Source organism: Salmo salar, chromosome ssa23 (assembly GCF_905237065.1).
Source record: "Salmo salar chromosome ssa23, Ssal_v3.1, whole genome shotgun sequence".
NCBI classification, from domain to species: domain Eukaryota; kingdom Metazoa; phylum Chordata; class Actinopteri; order Salmoniformes; family Salmonidae; genus Salmo; species Salmo salar.
In genome coordinates this window covers 26489411-26511623 of record NC_059464.1, presented here as the reverse complement: position 1 = coordinate 26511623, position 22213 = coordinate 26489411, and the positions used below count along the sequence as shown (strand labels likewise).

At 43.5% G+C, this 22213-nt stretch overlaps 1 protein-coding gene across 3 annotated transcripts in view; it reads right to left on the bottom strand.

Annotated features, from left to right (window-relative positions):
• LOC106584318 (voltage-dependent R-type calcium channel subunit alpha-1E) overlaps window positions 1-18954 on the bottom strand; it is a 124884-nt gene extending 105930 nt beyond the window's left edge. For all 3 annotated transcript variants that reach the window (XM_045706312.1, XM_045706313.1, XM_045706314.1), the window contains exons 1-2: window positions 18854-18954; window positions 13556-13695 (exon numbers count right to left, since the gene is read on the bottom strand). In XM_045706312.1, the coding sequence (XP_045562268.1) occupies window positions 13556-13695; window positions 18854-18946 (233 nt within the window). In that variant the 5' untranslated portion in view covers window positions 18947-18954. The remainder of the gene's footprint in view (window positions 1-13555; window positions 13696-18853) is intronic.
• Between the last annotated feature and the right edge of the window lie 3259 nt (window positions 18955-22213).

The following is a 22213-nucleotide window of genomic DNA, read 5'->3' as shown; positions in this document are numbered from 1 at the left end:
TCCCAGAAACCCTAGACCCACTCCAATTTGCATACCGCACCAACAGATCCACAGATGATGCAATCTCTATTGCACTCCACACTTCCCTTTCCCACCTGGACAAAAGGAACACCTATGTGAGAATGCTATTCATTGGCTACAGCTCAGTGTTCAACACCATAGTGCCCTCAATGCTCATCACTAATCTAAGGACCCTGGGACTAAACACCTCCTTCTGCAACTGGATCCTGGACTTCCTGACGGGTCGCCCCCAGGTGGAAAGGGTAGGTAACAACACATCCACCACGCTGATCCTCAACATGGGGACTGTCAGGGGTGCGTGCTCAGTCCCCTCCTGTACTCCCTGTTCACTCATAACTGCACGGCCAGGCACAACTTCAACACCATCATTAAGTTTGCTGATGACACAAGAGTGGTAGGCCTGATCACCGACAACAATGAGACAGCCTATAGGGAGGAGGTCAGACACCTGACCGGGGGTTGCAAGGACAACAACCTCTCCCTCAACGTGATCAAGACAAAGGAGATGATTGTGGACTACAGGAAAAGGAGGACCGAGCACGCCCCCATTCTCATCGACAGGGCTGTAGTGGAGCAGGTTGAGAGTTTCAAGTTCTTTGGTGTCCACATCACCAACAAACTAACATGGTCCAAGCACACCAAGACAGTCGTGAAGAGGGCACGACAAAACCTATTCCCCCTCAGGAGACTGAAAAGATTTGACATAGGTCCTCAGATCCTCAAAAGGTTTTACAGCTGCACCATCGAGAGCATCCTGACGGGTTGCATCACTGCCTGGTACGGCAATTGCTCGGCCTCCGACTGCAAGGCACTACAGAGGGTAGTGCGTACGGCCCAATACATCACAGGGCCTCTATACCAGGCGGTGTCAGAGGAAGGTCTTAAAAATTGTCGAAGTCTCCAGCCACCCTAGTCATAGACTGTTCTCTCCGCTACCACACGGCAAGCAGTACAGGAGCGCAAAGTCTAGGTCCACGAGGCTTCTAAACAGATTCTACCCCGAAGCCATAAAACTCCTGAACAGCTAATAAAATGGCTCTCCAGACTATTTGCATTGCCCCCCCCCCCCCCCCTCACTGCTGCTACTCTCTGTTATTATCTATGCATAGCCATTTTAACAACTCTACCTACATGTACATAATTACCTCAATTACCTCGACACTGGTGCCCCCCGCACATTGACTCTGTACCGGTACCCACTGTATATAGCGCCGGTATTGTAATTTACTACTGATCTTTAATTATTTGTTATTCTTATCGCTTACTTTTTTAGGGATTTTCTTAAAACTGCATTGTTGGTTAAGGGCTTGTAAGTAAGCATTTCACTGTAAAGTCTACACCTGTTGTGTTCGGCGCATGTGACAAATACAATTTAATTTGATTTTAAGTCTTTGTAAGAGGCATACCTCAGACCTTACCACAAATAAAACAAACTGTCACTTCAACGTCAATTCACCAAACCTTTACAAAGTAACAATGCCTCCTGTAAATATCACAACTGTTTTCACCTGATTTCAAAAGCCTTTCAGTCAGCTCTTGTTGGCCAGATCAGACAGATAAAATATCTCCCTGTGTCTCTCCCACTCAGCCTCTCTTTGAAGCAGAGCAGCATGTGCTCACTGTGGGTACTTGACCATGTGATTATCATTCACTAAATGAATCCTAAATTAGAGATAAAGCACATCCCTCTACAGGCTACTCTAAAGCAATTCATAATGTTGATGAATGAAGTGAAAACAGTCCACACAAAAACTACATAAAGGAGACATTATTGTCATGTCGCTGATATGTTTCCTCTATGGCATCCAAGGCGCATTGCCCAGAATATAGAGAATTGTGCATGACAGAAAAAGTGTCCAGTTGGATGTCCCAAAGCACGAAGTGAAACCTCAGAGTCTGTTGGCATCATCTCCCTGTATCACAGACCAACAGTGCCAGGGCTTGTCAGATCCTCCCTTATGTTCAGTAAAGCGGTGCCTCTGGGCAGCAGTACTGTGTGTTCCCATTCCAGAGCCATGTTGTCACAGAACACACTTCTTAACATCAGCCCTGAGATAATAATAGCGTGTGAACAGATCAGCACAGCACCACAATCACATGCCTGGTGAAGAGAACGAGCAGACTGAATATCTAAGGGCTCAGAGAGTACTTATCACCTCTGAACGTCATTTGCGAACCGACTATGCACCAATTTTATATGTGAAAAATGTCGGCAGTCAGACATCTACAGCTTGTGGTCCCTAAAACACAGCGTGCTGAACAATCGTCAGATGAATGCTAGATCCACATTTGGTGTAATGTGTGTGAGCCTTAACTAACACAGTCACTCCTTCAGGGAGCTGTGACCAGACCAGCAGCACAGTCACAGCACAGTCAGCCCTCACCTGTGAACTCCTCCTGCTCACTCCCTAAATGTGATGCTAACCACAGGCTCCAAAGCCTTACTTCTCTTCCCTCATTATGGCTCAGTCGGCTCTGTCAGCGCCAGTTTCTCTGCTGATGCTGTGAGAAGGGAAAATAAGAAACTCTCCCATTAGGAGCCTGTCCCTCTTAGCCAAGTGAGTATAAAAACAGCTGCTGGGATATAAAGCCCAGGACGAACAATGGGCCTGCTAGCTGTGACAGCTGTTTGTCTGTCCTGTCCGTGTGGACACCCCCGCACCGCTCCGTCACATCCTCCAGTCCTATCCTCTCCTGTCCTGTCCTCTCTTCTCCTCATCTTTCAGACACAGCTGTAAATCTTGCCTGGAGCCAGGGATTGAATTTCTTCACTTGTGAAAGCTCTACCATATACATGTCTCAGTCCCCAGCGTTTGTCATAAGCCATCTGATACATAGCCGGATAGAGGGGAAGCAGGTCCAAATCATTCATGTCACAATCTCCCTGAAGACAGAGGAACAAAAGCTGCGACAAGAGTTTTAAACAAACATGGTATTGTCTGTTTATTCTGGAACAGGTTATGCCTTAGATCGCTGCGCCACTCAGGAGCCCTCTTATATGAGTCCAACTTTTTTTTAAAGCATGGTAAAGTTATTAATTACACTTTGGATGGTGTATCAATACACCCAGTCACTACAAAGATACAGGTGTCCTTGCTAACTCAGTTGCCGAAGAGGAAGGAAAACACTCAGGGATTCCACCATGAGGCCAATGGTGACTTTAAAACAGTTAACTTTATGTCCGGAATACAAAGCGTTATGTTTGGGGCAAATCCAACAGAACACATTACTGAGTACCACTCTCCATATTTTCAAGCATGGTGGTGACTGCATCATGTTATGGGTATGCTTGTCATCGGCAAGGACTAGGGAGTTTTTTGGGGGGGGTAAAAAGAAACGGAATAGAGCTAAGCACAGGCAAAATCCTAGTGGAAAATTCAGTCTGCTTTCCAACAGAAACTGGGAGAGAAATGTACCTTTCAGCAGGACAATAACCTAAAACACAAGGCCAAATATACACTGAGTTCCTTACCAAGATGACATTGACTGTTCCTGAGTGTCCTAGTTACCGTTTTGACTTAAATCGGCTTGAAAATCTATGTCAATACTTGAAAATGACTGTCTAGCAATGATCAACAACCAACTTGACAGAGCTTGAATAATTTTTTAAAGAATAATGTGAAAATATTGTACAATCCAGGCGTGCAAAGCTCTTAGAGATTTCCCAGAAAGACACAGCTGTAATCACTGCCAAAAGTGATTCTAACATGTATTGACTCAGGGGTGTGAATACTGTAAATTAGATATTTCTGTATTTCATTTTCAATACATGTCGAAAAACATATTTTGACTTTGTCATTATGGGGTATTGTGTGTAGATGAAAAAAGAATAATTGGCCCAGCGTCGTCCGGGTTAGAGGAGGGTTTGGCCGGCAGGGATGTTCTTGTCCCATTGTGCACTAGTGACTCCTGTGGCGGCTGACACGGTTGCCAGGTGTATGGTGCTTCCTCTGACACATTGGTGTTTCTGGGTGAAGCAGACACTGTGTTAAGAAGCAGAGCGGCTTGGCTGAGTTGTGTTTCGGAGGACGCACAGCTCACGACTTTCGCCTCTCCCGAGTCTGAATGGGAGTTGCAGCAATAAGATAAGATTGTAACTACCAATCGGGGAGAAAAAGGAATAATAAATAATAAAAGACGAATGCAGACATTTTTTTTTACACTGGTGTGGGAGTGCCAAGATGGAGGTATGGGGGCTTCAACAATGTGCCCCCTATCAGTCATCTAGTGTATAATTTAAATAATTGTGTACTGGTAATCCTTACTTCCTGTGTTTGCCTCCCCTTAAGCGTCCACAAACACACAAGACACTTAAGTACAGAGATATCGCTCACACATGCATGCACACACAAAATCCCTTCCTCTTTCACTTAACTTACAGTATAGTTGAATACAATTACAGCAGAGAACAGCATTACTCCTAATAGCAGAGAAATATACTGTTGAGCCCTTAAACCAGGGTTCCCCAACTGAATTTTCATTGTTGGACAAAAACGACTGCAAAGACACCAGGAAATCAGCTCCTAGTGATTTAAATTTTGGAAATCTGTTCCCAATTATTCCCACGCATAATAGAGAGACATACAGTGAGGGAAAAAAGTATTTGATCCCCTGCCGATTTTGTACGTTTGCCCACGGACAAAGAAATAATCAGTCTATAATTTTAATGATAGGTTTATTTGAACAGTGAGAGACAGAATAACAACAAAGAAAATCCAGAAAAACGCATGTCAAAAATGTTATAGAATTATTTGCATTGTAATGAGGGAAATAAGTATTTGACCCCTCTGCAAAACATGACTTAGTACTTGGTGGCAAAACCCTTGTTGGCAATCAGAGGTCAGACGTTTCTTGTAGTTGGCCACCAGGTTTGCACACATCTCAGGAGGGATTTTGTCCCACTCCTCTTTGCAGATCTTCTCCAAGTCATTAAGGTTTCGAGGCTGGCGTTTGGTAACTCGAACCTTCAGCTCCCTCCACAGATTTTCTATGGGATTAAGGTCTGGAGACTGGCTAGGCCACTCCAGGACCTTAATGTGCTTCTTCTTGAGCCACTCCTTTGTTGCCTTGGCCGTGTGTTTTGGGTCATTGTCATGATGGAATACCCATCCACGACCCATTTTCAATGCCCTGGCTGAGGGAGGGAGGTTCTCACCCAAGATTTGACGGTACATGGCCCCATCCATCGTCCCTTTGATGCGGTGAAGTTGTCCTGTCCCCTTAGCAGAAAAACACCCCGAAAGCATAATGTTTCCAACTCCATGTTTGACGGTAGGGATGGTGTTCTTGGGGTCATAGGCAGCATTCCTCCTCCTCCAAACACGGCGAGTTCAGTTGATGCCAAAGAGCTCCATTTTGGTCTCATCTGACCACAACACTTTCACCCAGTTGTCCTCTGAATCATTCAGATGTTCATTGGCGAACTTCAGACGGGCATGTATATGTGCTTTCTTGAGCAGGGGGACCTTGCGGGCGCTGCAGGATTTCAGTCCTTCACGGCGTAGTGTGTTACCAATTGTTTTCTTGGTGACTATGGTCCCAGCTGCCTTGAGATCATTGACAAGATTCTCCCGTGTAGTTCTGGGCTGATTCCTCACCGTTCTCATGATCATTGCAACTCCACGAGGTGAGATCTTGCATGAAGCCCCAGGCCGAGGGAGATTGACAGTTCTTTTGTGTTTCATCCATTTGCGAATAATTGCACCAACTGTTGTCACCTTCTCACCAAGCTGCTTGGCAATGGTCTTGTAGCCCATTCTAGCCTTGTGTAGGTCTACAATCTTGTCCCTGACATCCTTGGAGAGCTCTTTGGTCTTGGCCATGGTGGAGAGTTTGGAATCTGATTGATTGATTGCTTCTGTGGACAGGTGTCTTTTATACAGGTAACAAACTGAGATTAGGAGCTCTCCCTTTAAGAGTGTCCTCCTAATCTCAGCTCGTTACCTGTATAAAAGACACCTGGGAGCCAGAAATCTTTCTGATTGAGAGGGGGTCAAATACTTATTTCCCTCATTAAAATGCAAATCAATTTATAACATTTTTGACATGCGTTTTTCTGGATTGTTGTTGTTATTCTGTCTCTCACTGTTCAAATAAACCTACCATTAAAATTATAGACTGATCATTTCTTTGTCAGTGGGCAAACGTACAAAATCAGCAGGGGATCAAATACTTTTTTCCCTCACTGTATGTGTACTTTTATTTATATATCGTCTTTTTATTGTTCGACATAAAAGACTGTAAAAACACCAGGAAATCAACTCCAAGTGATTTTAATTTCGGAAATCTGTTCCCAAGTATTCCCACGCATAATAGAGAGACATATGTGACCGCTTTACATAGTAGGGGGAAATGTGTAGCACACACCTCAGTGATGCACAGTGACCATTTTTGGGCCAAAACGCTCACCACGCATCAGCTATCAGGTGGAAAGGTGATATATGCCAATTAGGAATGAGGGGGATGATTAGGTTGCCATGATGAAATGTGGCCAGGTTTGGAATTTAGCCATGACACCGGGGTGAACACCCCTACTCTTACAATAAGCGCCATGGGATTTTGAATGACCACAGAGAGTCAGGACACCCATTTTAACGCCCCATCTGCAAGATGGCACCCTATGCAGGACAATGTTCCCAAATGTAATCAAGGTTTGAAATGATGATGTTTTAGTCAAATATTATATATGCTTAGGCTTCTTACGGTTCATTTGCAGTCTAAAAATATTTGTTTTATTATGTTCCGGCCCCCCAACCATCCATTCAAGAAGAAATTGGGTCCGTGGCTGAATCTAGTTGATGATCCCTGCCTTAAACAGTTCCTTTTCCCTCTGACCTCTGTCTGCACATGTCTGTTCTTTAAAAGCTAATGAATACTGATGACTCATCCACTATTACCACCAAATCTCATAATCACACATTTCTTAATAAGGTTGCAAACCCCTGCCGGAATTGCAAGTTTGTGTGTCTGTGAGAAAGAGCAACCGCGAGTGGGAGATTCATTGCATTATATTATGGTTGCCGTGGACAGAACAATAATTTTTAAAAAAGCATCTAAACCTCACTTAATTATACTAAAAATGAATGAAATTAAACCTACAAGCGATTTACCTCCAAACTATATCAAGTCCCCCCATAGTGGGGGCTGTACATGAACTGAGATTGGGGCATACTGTCGTCATGCTATAGACTGTTTCATGTGAAATATACTGGTCATGCTGTATTCATGATAACAGACTGCCAGACCTGATGTCACACATGCTTGACTGGGAGTTGATATGTGCTCTGATTTACTATCAGTCAGAAAGCAGATGTCTTCTACCATCCAGGTCCATGAATCATTCAAATCTCTCTGTACGTTCAAAGTGGAGAAAACACGATACAGTTGTCAACCTGTCTAGCTGTCAGTGCTGGAAAGTGTTCACTAAGAGTAATACAATTATATGAAATGCTAGATTGATACATCTAGAAGCTGACATCATTTGGCAAGGGCCAGTAACTGACAGGTGAGGTAAGAAATTACTGCCAAATACAGTCATCTAAACTGGAATAGAAAACCCCTCTGAACATTGCATTAAATAAGAAGTGCAGTCAAAATGCTGTGCTTTATATCATATTTGTCACGCCCTGACCTGAGAGAGCCTTTTTATGTCTCTATTTAGGTTTGGTCAGGGTGTAATTTGGGTGGGCATTCTATGTCCCTTTTTCTATGTGTTTGTTTTGGCCGGGTGTGGTTCTCAATCAGGGACAGCTGTCTATTGTTGTCTCTGATTGGGAGCCACACCTAGGCAGCCTGTTTTTCCGTTGGGGTTTGTGGGTAGTTATTTTCCTGTTTAGTTCTTGATAACCTGACAGAACTGTTGCTAGTCGTTTTTTGTTTATTTTGTAAAGTGTTTATTCTTTCTATTAAAAGTCAAGATGAATACATTCTCCGCTGCACCTTGGTCCCATCCTTTCAACGGACGTTACAATATTGTACAATAGCTGATGAAACTAACACTGTAAAAGTGTGAAAAAAATTGTAGCAGTTATATTTCCTGATAGTTGCTGGTTGAAAATACAATCTGCATAGGACTCGTAATCAGCAGGTTTGCATGGGCAGGAGTTTCAGCTTTCCATGGTGACATCACCATGAGGTAAATTGGTTAACAAACTAATAACAAAGGGAGTTCCAAAACGCTCTGCCAATAACAGCTAGTTTTCAGTTTCTCTCCCCACTCAGACCACTTCCAGACAGTCCTAGCAAAATTCTTGCTTGAGAAACATTGTTTTTTGAGAAATAGTTTTTTGCTAAATAGCTATTTTGCCTATTTGAATGGAAATATATTACAGTAAGATACTTACAGTAATTGTTACCCTGAAATGATTTGATATTGATATAAAAACAACTTCATTGGGCCTCTACCAATGTCAGTCCATACTGTATGCCTGGTAAGCCAAGCAATTTGGAATTAGCAAAATTATCTCATAAGCAGACAGTTTTTTCCTCACACGATATGATTCATTTTATATTCAATTTACATTGCTATTGCTTGACATTAACCTCTACAAGTCTAAGCCTTTGGGATAGGGGGTTATACTAATATAACATATGGAATTGTTTTAAGATGGTCATACCATGGATCATTTATCTATTTGATTTAGAATTTTAGGACCCTGTAGGTATAACAAAAATGATATTGAAAAATGATTTGATAAAATTTTGAATTTGGACTGCTTAGTTTGTAGACCTAACCGTTCGGATGCTACAGACGTTTTCATGATGTCTCCTGGTCTGACAAACAGCGCTGTAGCTATGCCACTTTCCACCATAGATGCAGAAGGCCAACATAGGCAGATGCAGTGGATAGAGACGCAGCCCATACAGACATCTCTAGCTTAAAAATATGGATTTTGATATACATTAGTTTCAATCAACTTCAGTGGGTTAAGGGCTCAATTTTAAGAACCCGTACACAATGGTACATTGTAGGTCGGGGCTGTGTCAGAAATATTTTTGCTATTTTCACAGCGGGAATTATGAAAACAGTAGCTGCCGGTGGCGTGAAAGGACTGGGTTTTGATTAATAAATAAGTTGTAGGTGTCAAGGCTTGACCCCTCAATGACCAATCAGAACGTGCTCCATGCTTCAAGTTGTGTATTTACGGTCTATTATGTATTGCATTGTCATCTACTCCAATTTGAATGTTAATCCGTTATAGGCTAGTTTTTTAATTAGTCTATCACAAACAAAATAACAACATGTATGTAGGCCTGTCCATCATTGCTCAATATGTTGAACATGTTTGGAGCCCACACTGTAAGCAATTGCATTGCTTCGATATGGGAATACAGTATATTGTTAAACATAGCATTCACACTGATATAAGGGCTGTAAATTACATTTTGTTTTCCATGTCTGAGCCATTGACATGCCAAACATTGTCAAAAAGCAAGATTCAATTCACTAGCCTATTGATAAGGCTTAAAAAGAGAGTGAAACATTTGAATCAAATTCTAATAAAAACAAAACAACAACTTGTTTTTTTGAATAGGCTAAATCTAAATACCGTTAAAGGCACCATCATTTTTCCCCGTTGGGCATAGAATATTAAGGCAACATAGACTACGGAAGGTTTTACACAGATCCAAACTTTTCACAGGAGCTGGAGTAAGATCCAATATAAAGGGGGAATGTCGACTTTATGTTATACTGTTCCCAAATATAATCTTTTATAAACATCATGGAAGGACCTTACAGATCGCATTCACACTTCTCCATAAATAATAGAAGGCTCCTAAATTGCATTGCATGCGAGCGATGGATTTTCTCACCATAAACAAAGGACATTGAATAATTTTAATACGTTTTGGTTTTTAATCAAATTAAACAAGAAATTGTTAGAGGAAAATAACTTAACTGTTTCTAACTACGAGGGTCACCACCGGGCATCAACTCATCACTCGTTTCATGATGGGCATGTGTACACAGGTAGCCTACATGGAGGGGGTTTTACGCACGTCCAAAATAATAACGACAGCTGGCTAAAATAATGATAGAAATGGGATGTCCGCTCACTGTTGGAGCTCCTAAACATATTCTTTTAATTAAGCTTCAGTGATTAGTTTCTTATGTTTCTAAATACAAGGGCTGCATAGGTTGCGCTTCCGTTCTCAAATCCATGTCATTACCATCTGCGTTACCGCTAAAACCTGCTTTTCGTTGGTCTTAAATCTCACAATTTGTGATCCATGAAATCGTCACTTTGCACTCGTTTTTGAAGACACACCTCAAATATTACCACCCCTCCCACCTCAGTGCAAGCGAGCTGATGTTAGACAGGTAAATTGCCAAACCTGGTGCAAGGGGTGGAAAATGGCAGAACACCAGTTTCTACATGGCGAAATTGACAACTAACGTGCGTCTGACACTTGCGCTGCCTTAGTGCCAGCCAAAGATAGAGACTGAAACGCACTCACCAGGCACATATCACTGAAAATAATGTCATGTAAAACCTGAAGAGGAAAATGTATCAATATACACAGTGTGAGAAGACAAATGTCTGAATAGAGTGGTAATCATGTATCTCAAAAGTTAGATAAGACAGGTCATTTAGGGGGAAAATCAGGCCAGATAAGATGGAGTCTACGGAGAAAGTCAACAGTGTAAACCAATCCATTTTAATTCACTGCTTCTTGCTGTGTTTTAATTAAATCTCTACTTTGGGCTGTGGTGTGGTGATTAATGCAGAAGAATAGTAGCTACAGCCAGACCACCCCCCTCTCACCTGGCTGGGATTATCTGACAAGGCTAACATCTCCACACATGACCATCCACACACACGTCATGACACACAGCCAGAGATGATGGGTGAGGTTGGGGGTGATGGGCACTGTGGGGGAGGAGACAATTTCAGGGCCTGGCTCCACAGAAATGAGCTCCACAGCTACAGTCTGACACCCCTCTCCCACCCCACCCCATCCCTCTCTCCTCTCCTCCTTTTCCTCTCCTCCTTTCAGCAGAGAGCTGGGCCTTATTCAGCACTGCAAGCCTGCACTCATTAATATTGAAACGCAGAGAATCATGTAAAATTCTGTAAGAACCTTGCCACCCTTTGTACTTTTGCACTATGGAATGGATTAATATTTAATCTGTGTGCATATGTGTGTGTATTGAACCAGAGTTGGCCCTGCTGTTGTCAACAGGGGTGGAAAGTAGCCTAGCAGTTAAGCGCATTGGGCCAGTAACCGAAAGGTCGCTGGTTCGAATCCCCGAGTTGACTAGGTGAAAATTCTGCAAGGCACTTAACCCTAATTGACCTGGATAAGAACATCTGCTAAATGACTAAAATGTAACAGGCAGTGCTGTTAAGAAAATAAACTGTCTTCATCCTAAAGCCTCTCAAGAGAATTGCTCACCCCTTTTAGATCTGCAAGTAACCTTTCCATTTTCCACTGCAATCATTTGCTCCAGGAGTCAAGACAGTGGAAAATGTATTCCTTTCCATTGTGTGTAAAAGCCTAAAGGTGACCTGAATTATTGTGTGTTATTTTAGTGAAAGGCACAAAGAGCCCTAAAGCGGTGCATCCGCAAGATTGGATTATTTCACAGACAGTGTTTTGTTCTTGGCATCTGAACTGAGAAGATGTGCCATGATATTTGCCTCAGAAATTAAATTAACTCCTTCCAGGAAATGAACAATAGATAACCATCCATCTGATGAAGTCTGATACATGTGAAATAGTCCATTAAACATGCCAATAACATTGACAAACATTCAATAATGTTGGCACCTAAAACCCTCACAACCTTTTACAGATGCACAATTGAGAGCATCCTGTCGGGCTGTATCACTGCATGGTACGGCAACTGCGCCGCCCGCAACCGCAGGGCTCTCCAGAGGGGGCAAACTACCTGCCATAGAGGACACCTACAGCACCCGATGTCACAGGAAGGCCAAAAAGATCATCAAGGACAACAACCACCTGAGCCAATGCCTGTTCACCCCGCTATCATCCAGAAGGCGAGGTCAGTACAGGTGCATCAAAGCTGGGACCGAGAGACTGAAAAACAACTTTTTCTCAAGACTTTCAGACTGTTAAATAGCCACCACTAGCACATTAGAGGCTGCTGCCTATATACATAGACTTGAAATCACTGGCCACTTTAATAAATGGAACACTAGTCACTTTAATAATGTCACTTTAATAATGTTTAGATATTTTGCATTACTCATCTCATATATATTGTATTCTATACTATTCTACTGTATCTTAGTCTATGCCGCTCTAACTTTGCTCGTCCATATATTTATATATTCTTAAAACCTCTTTGGGCTAGGGGGCAGTATTTTCACGTCTGGATGAAAAGCGTGCCCAGAGTAAACTGCCTGCTACTCAGGCCCAGAAGCTAGGATATGCATATTATTAGTAGATTTGGATAGAAAACACTCTGAAGTTTCTAAAACTGTTTGAATGATGTCGGTGAGTATAACAGAACTCATATGGCAGGCAAAAACCTGAGACATCATTCAAACAGTTTTAGAAACTTCAGAGTGTTTTCTATCCAAATCTACTAATAATATGCATATCTACCTTCTGAGCCTGAGTAGCAGGCAGTTTAATTTGGGCACGCCTTTCAACCGGACGTCAAAATACTGCCCCTTACCCTTGAGAAGTTAAGGAGAAGTGTATCTTCAATTCTGTGCATAACACTTGTATATTTTTATCAAAGTTTATGATAAGTATTTCTGTAAATTGATGTGGCTCTCTGCAAAATCACCGGGGTTTTGGAGGCAAAACATTACTGAACATAACACGCCAATGTAAACTGAGATTTTTGGATATAAATATGAACTTTATCAAACAAAACATACATGTATTGTGTAACATGAAGTCCTATGAGTGCTATCTGATGAAGATCATCAAAGGTTAGTGATTCATTTTATCTCTATTTCTGGTTTTTGTGACTCCTCTCTTCGGCTGGAAAATGGCTGTATGTTTTTTTGTGACTAGGTGCTGACCTAACATCATCGTTTGGTGTGCTTTCGCTGTGAAGCCTTTTTGAAATCGGACACTGTGGTTGGATTAACGAGAATCTTATCTTTAAAATGGTGTATAATACTTGTATGTTTGAGGAATGTTAATTATGAGATTTTTGTTGTTTTGAATTTGGCGCCCTGCACTTTCACTGGCTGTTGTCAAATCGATCCCGCTAAAGGGATTTGATCCGCAAGAAGTTCATTCTTAGATTTGTGTGTATTGGGTTGTGAAATTGTTAGATATTACTTGTTAGATATTACTGCACTTTCAGAACTAGAAACACAAGCATTTCGCTACACCCGCGATAACATCTGCTAAACACGTGTATGTGACCAATACGATTTGATTTGATTGTAATAAAACCTTTCAAAAATCAATCAAATGAACTAGGCTAGTGCAATACACCAGTCTTATTTGAGCAAGCAGCCATGAACAGGGTGTTAAAACAGGAGGGTGTTATTCAGCAGTAGTAGTTAAAAGTCCTGTACTGTTTCAACTGACTGACTGTACTCACCCACTCAGAACCACAATGAAATCCATGACGTTCCAGCCGTTTCTCAGGTAGGAGCCTTTATGGAATACAAATCCCAATGCCACCACTTTAATCCCAGCTTCAAAGCAGAACATCCCAATGAAGTAAGGCTCTGTCTTTTCCTGTGAATAGAAAATGGACATATCATACAATTACAGTACAAAGTGGTCATGTTAACATGAAAGGTTAAAGAATAAAGCATATGCAGTAACAGTATTTGTGTGGGCATTTATCACGATTTAGGTTCATGGAAAAACACTTAAATCTGTTGAAAATTAAATACAAAAATAATGAGATATTCCCCTGAAGAAGCCATATACTACAGGTCATAACAAGCAATTATTTTCCAATCCTTTCTGTTTTGCCCATTTCAAAGGCTTCTCTCAGACTCTTAAACGTGCTCAAGAAAGGGTTCATTACATTTTTCTCTCAGCAGGCAGGTAAGCACTCTCATGTGCTCACAGAGGTACAATTAGCATGATCATATACATAAAAGTATATATATATATATATATATATATATACAGTTGAAGTCAGAAGTTTACGTACACTTAGGTTGGAGTCATTAAAACTCGTTTTTCAACCACTCCACAAATTTCTTGTTAACAAACTATAGTTTTGGCAAGTCGGTTAAGACATCTACTTTGTGCATGACACAAGTCATTTTTCCAACAATTGTTTACAAACAGAATATTTCTCTTATAATTCTTGAATCGTAACTCTAGTGGGTCAGAAGTTTACATACATCGAGATGACTGTGCCTTCAAACAGCTTGGAAAATTCCAGAAAATGATGTCATGGCTTTAGAAGCTTCTGATAGGCTAATTGACATAATTTGAGTCAATTGGAGGTGTACCTGTGGATGTATTTCAAAGCCTACCTTCAAACTCAGAACGTCTGCTTGACATCATTGGAAAATCAAAATAAATCAGCCAAGACCTCAGAAAATAATTGTAGACCTCCACAAGTCTGGTTCATCCTTGGGAGCAATTTCCAAATGCCTGAAGGTACCGCGTTCATCTGTACAACCAATAGTACGCAAGTATAAACACCATGGGACCACGCAGCCATCATACCGCTCAGGAAGGAGATGTGTTCTGTCTCCTAGAGATGAACGCACTTTGGTGCGAAAAGTGCAAACCAATCCCAGAACAACAGCAAAGGACCTTGTGAAGATGCTGGAGGAAACAGGTACAAAAGTATCTATATCCACAGTAAAATGAGTCCTATATCGACATAACCTGAAAGGCTACTCAGCAAGGAAGAAGCCACTGCTCCATAACCACCATAAAAAAGCCACACTACGGTTTGCAACTGCACATAGTGACAAAGATCGTACTTTTTGGAGAAATGTCCTCTGGTCTGATGAAACAAAAATAGAACTGTTTGGCCATAATGACCATCGTTATGTTTGGAGGAAAAACGGGGAGGCTTGCAAGCCGAATAACACCATCCCAACCGTGAAGCATGGGGTGGCAGCATCATGTTGTGGGGGTGGTTTGCTGCAGGAGGGACTGGTGCACCTCACAAAATAGATGACATCATGAGGTGGGAAAATGATGTGGATATATTGAAGCAACATCTCAAGACATCAGTCAGGAAGTTAAAGCTTGGTCACAAATGGGTCTTCCAAATGGACAATGACCCCAAGCATACTTCCAAAGTTGTGGTAAAATGGCTTAAGGACAACAAAGTCAAGGTGTTGGAGTGGCCATCACAAAGCCCTTACCTCAATCCTATAGAAAATTTGTGGGCAGAACTGAAAAAGCGTATGCGAGCAAGGAAGCCTAAAAACCTGACTCAGTTACATCAGCTCTGTCAGGAGGAATGGGCCAAAATTCACCCAACTTATTGTGGGAAGCTTGTGGAAGGCTAACGTTTGACCCAAGTTAAACAATTTAAAGGCAATGGTACCAAATACTAACTGAGTGTATGTAAACTTCTGACCCACTGGGAATGTGATGAAAGAAATAAAAGCTTAAATAAATCATTCTCTCTAATATTACTCTGACGTTTCACATTCTTAAAATAAAGTGGTGATCCTAACTGACCTAAGACAGGGAACTTTTACTAGGATTAAATGTCAGGAATTGTGAAAACTGAGTTTAAATGTATTTGGCTAAAGTGTATATAAACTTCCGACTTCAACTGTGTGTGTATATATATATATATACTGCTCAAAAAAATAAAGTGAACACTTAAACAACACATCCTAGATCTGAATGAAATAAATAATCTTATTAAATACTTTTTTCTTTACATAGTTGAATGTGCTGACAACAAAATCACACAAAAATAATCAATGGAAATCCAATTTATCAACCCATGGAGGTCTGGATTTGGAGTCACACTCAAAATTAAAGTGGAAAACCACACTACAGGCTGATCCAACTTTGATGTAATGTCCTTAAAACAAGTCAAAATGAGGCTCAGTAGTGTGTGTGGCCTCCACGTGCCTGGAGCGAGACATGATCTCCCAGATGTGCTCAATTGGATTCAGGTCTGGGGAACGGGCGGGCCAGTCCATAGCATCAATGCCTTCCTCTTGCAGGAACTGCTGACACACTCCAGCCACATGAGGTCTAGCATTGTCTTGCATTAGGAGGAACCCAGGGCCAACTGCACCAGCATATGGTCTCACAAGGGGTCTGAGGATCTCATCTCGGTACCTAATGGCAGTCAGGCTACCTCTGGCGAGCACATGGAGGGCTGTGCGGCCCCCCCAAAGAAATGCCACCCCACACCATGACTGACCCACCGCCAAACCGGTCATGCTGGAGGATGTTGCAGGCAGCAGAACGTTCTCCACGGCGTCTCCAGACTCTGTCACGTCTGTCACATGTGCTCAGTGTGAACCTGCTTTCATCTGTGAAGAGCACAGGGCTCCAGTGGCGAATTTGCCAATCTTGGTGTTCTCTGGCAAATGCCAAACGTCCTGCACGGTGTTGGGCTGTAAGCACAACCCCCACCTGTGGACGTTGGGCCCTCATACCACCCTCATGGAGTCTGTTTCTGACCGTTTGAGCAGACACATGCACATTTGTGGCCTGCTGGAGGTCATTTTGCAGGGCTCTGGCAGTGCTCCTCCTGCTCCTCCTTGCACAAAGGCGGAGGTAGCGGTCCTGCTGCTGGGTTGTTGCCCTCCCTACGGCCTCCTCCACGTCTCCTGATGTACTGGCCTGTCTCCTGGTAGCGCCTCCATGCTCTGGACACTACGCTGACAGACACAGCAAACCTTCTTGCCATAGCTCGCATTGATGTGCCATCCTGGATGAGCTGCACTACCTGAGCCACTTGTGTGGGTTGTAGACTCCATCTCATGCTACCACTAGAGTGAAAGCACCGCCAGCATTCAAAAGTGACCAAAACATCAGCCAGGAAGCATAGGAACTGAGAAGTTGTCTGTGGTCCCCACCTGCAGAACCACTCCTTTATTGGGGGTGTCTTGCTAATTGCCTATAATTTCCACCTGTTGTCTATTCCATTTGCACAACAGCATGTGAAATGTATTGTCAATCAGTGTTGCTTCCTAAGTGGACAGTTTGATTTCACAGAAGTGTGATTGACTTGGAGTTACATTGTGTTGTTTAAGTGTTCCCTTTATTTTTTTGAGCAGTATATATATATATATATATATATATATATATATATATATATATATATATATATATATTATATACCCTACCCCATCCCAAACATACCCCTGCAGCCCTACCCCATCCCAAACATACCCCTGGCGCCCTACTCCATCCCAAACATACCTCTGGAGCCTTACCCCATCCCAAACATACCCCTGGCACCCTACCCCATCCCAAACATAGCCCTGGAGCCCTACCCCATCCCAAACATACCCCTGGAGCCCTACCCCATCCCAAACATACCCCTGGCACCCTACCCCATCCCAAACATACCTCTGGAGCCCTACCCCATCCCAAACATACCCCTGGCACCCTACCCCATCCCAAACATACCCCTGGAGCCCTACCCCATCCCAAGCATACCCCTGGAGCCCTACCCCATCCCAAACATACCTCTGGAGCCCTACCCCATCCCAAACATACCCCTGGCACCCTACCCCATCCCAAACATACCCCTGGAGCCCTACCCCATCCCAAGCATACCCCTGGCGCCCTACCCCATCCCAAACATACCCCTGGCACCCTACCCCATCCCAAGCATACCCCTGGAGCCCTACCCCATCCCAAACATACCCCTGGCACCCTACCCCATCCCAAACATACCTCTGGAGCCCTACCCCATCCCAAACATACCCCTGGCACCCCACCCCATCCCAAACATACCCCTGGAGCCCTACCCCATCCCAAGCATACCCCTGGCGCCCTACCCCATCCCAAACATACCCCTGGAGCCCTACCCCATCCCAAACATACCCCTGGCACCCTACCCCATCCCAAACATACCCCTGGAGCCCTACCCCATCCCAAGCATACCCCTGGAGCCCTACCCCATCCCAAACATACCCCTGGCACCCTACCCCATCCCAAACATACCTCTGGAGCCCTACCCCATCCCAAACATACCCCTGGCACCCTACCCCATCCCAAACATACCCCTGGAGCCCTACCCCATCCCAAACATACCCCTGGCACACCACCCCATCCCAAACATACCCCTGGAGCCCTACCCCATCCCAAACATACCCCTGGCACCCTACCCCATCCCAAACATACCCCTGGAGCCCTACCCCATCCCAAGCATACCCCTGGAGCCCTACCCCATCCCAAACATACCCCTGGCACCCTACCCCATCCCAAACATACCTCTGGAGCCCTACCCCATCCAAAACATACCCCTGGCACCCTACCCCATCCCAAACATACCCCTGGAGCCCTACCCCATCCCAAACATACCCCTGGCACACCACCCCATCCCAAACATACCCCTGGAGCCCTACCCCATCCCAAACATACCCCTGGCACACCACCCCATCCCCAATCTTAGTCAACACATAATATAAAATAACAAAAACAAATCAAATAATAACAACAAACACTACAATAAAAAATAAAATACAACTAATGTCCAAGCTAACAATGTACTCGAAAGTCATACAACAAGATTGAGTGTTCTCGTTTTGCTGCAACTATCCAATTCTCTCCCATCTTTGGAGAAAATGTCAGATTACAATTACATACCAAATTTCATGAATAAGGAATTGGGAGGGAAATTGTGTTTTTGAAATAAGCTTCTGCATGGATGGAGAACCCCACTGATGATGACTGACTTAAGACACAGTGTATTGGTAGATGGTTTACTCACCAGTCTCTTAGACATGGGGGTCTTGTCCTCTCCAGGCAGGTGCTGCTCCAGGGCCAGGACGATACAGTTGGCGATGATGGTGGCGAGGATCATGTACTCAAACGGAGTGAAGCAACAAGTTAAGGAAGAATACTTTGTCACAATATACTTAACATAAACTCTATTCTAATTTTGGTAACCTGTGAGATTACAAAACAAAGACATAATGCAGAATTTCCATCCCAAAATGAGAGAGATATCATAGAGTGTGCTGAGGCCGAATAATCCCCAATCAGAATGACAAGGATGACAGTATCATCACACCTATCTAAAACACCCCCTTCCTACTGCCTCACATTCCTAAGACATTTGACGAAAATCCCTCTCATTGATTAAATGTCAGGATGCATCTATTCTTCTGACTTCTCTGTTGGCAGGCAGAACAGTGTTAATCCAGCCTGCTGCTGAGCACCTGGCAGTGCTGTTGCTGCCTCCTCCTCTCCTCCATACAGCTGGCTGACTCACAGAGAACCTGACTGTCAGCTCCTCACAATGCCCTGATGCTGTCCATCTAGCCAGCCATGGAGAGGAGAGGGCCAGGAGACTGTTGTCCACAGTAGCTGAGGACAGTAGCAGGAGACAGGCCATAACCCTGAAAGCTGGAGGGAGAGCTGGAGAAGAGGCAAGTCTGGGCATGCTGGGGGTGTGTGGGAAGAACAGGAGGCTGATCCTACAAAAAAGGGCACTTTACTACAAGCTTGCCAAGGAACCCCTGGTGATTGTAGGTTTAAATGTGCCACAGGGATGAGCGAACGTTGCACATTTCTCTAATTCTGTGCGTGGGCACTGGATTTATTTTGGCTGTGTGGAAAAATGAGGTAGAGAATGAGGGAGCCTAAATCTCCTCAGTGAAGAGGGGGGGGGGGAGATCAATGCAAACAGAGCTGGCAGCTGGAGTTGCTGCCTGGAGGGTCACACAGGGGCGCCCCTTATCTTCTGAGCATTAAATAACTAAATAAACAAAAGCTCCAATACAGTAACACTTCTAACATTCTGCTGGGATTAAATACTTCCTGGCCTGCTCTAATGGGAGCACAGATCAAACTATATTCAACCAGGATTTATAGAAAACTCCTGTCCTTTTACATGTGCTAGAGGACAACCTACCATGATCCTCTCTGTCAGGGCCCTCCTCCACAACCACACCCTACTGTACCTCCATCCCCTCAGACACAAAGAGCAGCTGCAAGAAGACCATTGACACTGCACTCAGAGAGAGAGAGAGATAGGGGGGAGGATAGAGAGAGGTATCCACGGCAACAGGCTCCTCTCAGCCAAAAGTCAGCGCTCACATTTAATTGGCGGCAGTCAGAGCTATCGCGACACCCCACATGTTGCAACAGCCCTGCTGACAATCAATACCAACTCCTGCCTTATTCATTTAATTTGTGTATAAAATCTCTTCTTCACTCAGTCAACAGTCATTTACACAAAGCCATGTGTGTTTATATCATCCAATGTGAGAAGTGTGATTTCTCCAGGAACAGGTGTATCTACAGTATTGTCTTATAATTGGCCTATATTGAGGAGGTATGGGGCTGCGGAGAAACTTCTGTTTTTTTTTTTATCCCAATATATGTATAATTCTGTTTTATCATTCATGAAATGCCTTCTGAGAAAACTGTCATTTATCCACGAAGGGGCTTTGTAATGAGGGCTCGTGGGGACGTGTGAGTCACATTGACAAGTTTGCGCTGGCTCCCGCTCTAAAACAGGTTAAAAATAGCAGTGGAGATGGAATGTGATACAGGGTGCATCTGTGCACATGTTCTTAGATTGGCTTCAAATCTTATTACACACACACAGGGTAAAATAATGAATCGCTGTGGCTGAGTCTGGGTTCTCTTTCAATTACTCCTTTCAATATCTCACATGTGGGATTCACCTGAATATCAGAAGCTTGAAAAACCAATTGCACACATCTGTCAGAGACAGACAGGTCGAGTTGCAAATGAGGTGAGCCTCTCCCCTCATGATAAGGAGCCACACGCCTGCCCTCTGCAAGGGGAGGCCCCTCTCTCGTCAATGGTTATCACATTGGATTGTGGAAGATATTATATTGGCCTATAATAGCAAGTGGTTACAGCCTCTGAAGGGTCTGAGGGCTCCATCCACCAGAGGTATGGTTACCTCTTGTACACTGATCAAGGGCACCTTATAGGAGATTTGCGATGTCGCAAGTACCAGGACATTTTAGCCCAAAACCTGGTTGCCTCTGCCAGGAGGCTGACACTTGGCCGCAAGTAGATCTTCCAGCAAGCCAATAATCCAATAATCCCAAGCACTAATCAAATTCCTCAAAGAAATTGTTAATTGACCAAAAAAAACTACATTTTGAAATGGCCCCTGGCATTCTCTGGACCCCATTGAAAGCCTGTGGTTTGAATTGAAAAAGGCAGTCCATAAGCGCAGACAAAGGATATCAAGGAGGAATGGTCTAAGATCTGTATGGAGAAATGGTCTAAGATCTCCAATCTCATAGAACATTTTAGAAAAAGGTTCAGTATTGGTATCCTCGCTAGGGGATGGTGCTAGAGTATTGAAAACAGGGGTCTCAATAATTACCCCATTTGTTTGCATACAATATAGCTCAGTATTTGTATTATTTATAGAATACAGTTTTTATGTTTTTTTATAAAAAATGTTTTACCCCCTATTTCTCCCCAATTTCGTGGTATCCAATTGGTAGTAGTTACTGTCTTGTCTCATCGCTACAACTCCCGCATGGACTCGGGAGAGGCGAAGGTCGAGAGCCATGCGTCCTCTGAAACACAACCCAACCAAGCCGCACTGCTTCTTAACACAGCGCACATCCAACCCGGAAGCCAGCCACACCAATGTGTCGGAGGAAACACAGTACACCTAGCGACCTGGTCAGCATGCACTGCGCCCGGCCCGCCACAGGAGTCGCTAGTGCGCAATGAAACAAGGATATCCCTGCCGGTCAAACCCTCCTTAACCCGGACGACCTAGGCCAATTGTGCGTCGCTCCATGAGCCTCCCGGTCGCGGCCGGCTGCAACAGAGCCTGGGCTCGAACCCAGAGAATAGTTTTTTTTTGCATATCTTTATCAAGGATGCCAATAATTATGGACCCAACTGTGTATATTACATACAGGATGATTTTAAACAAGCATGAGGAAAAGCCAAATAGTGCTTGTAGATGGATTACAATAGTAAACAAAGACATTCAAACACAACAGGTGGCCATTTTTAAAACTGTTTAAGTACATTTCTGGTTGAACAAATATTGACATTCTCTTATGAATGAATGTCCGGGTTACATTCATTCATAAGAGAATGGATTGATGGAAGGCAACTT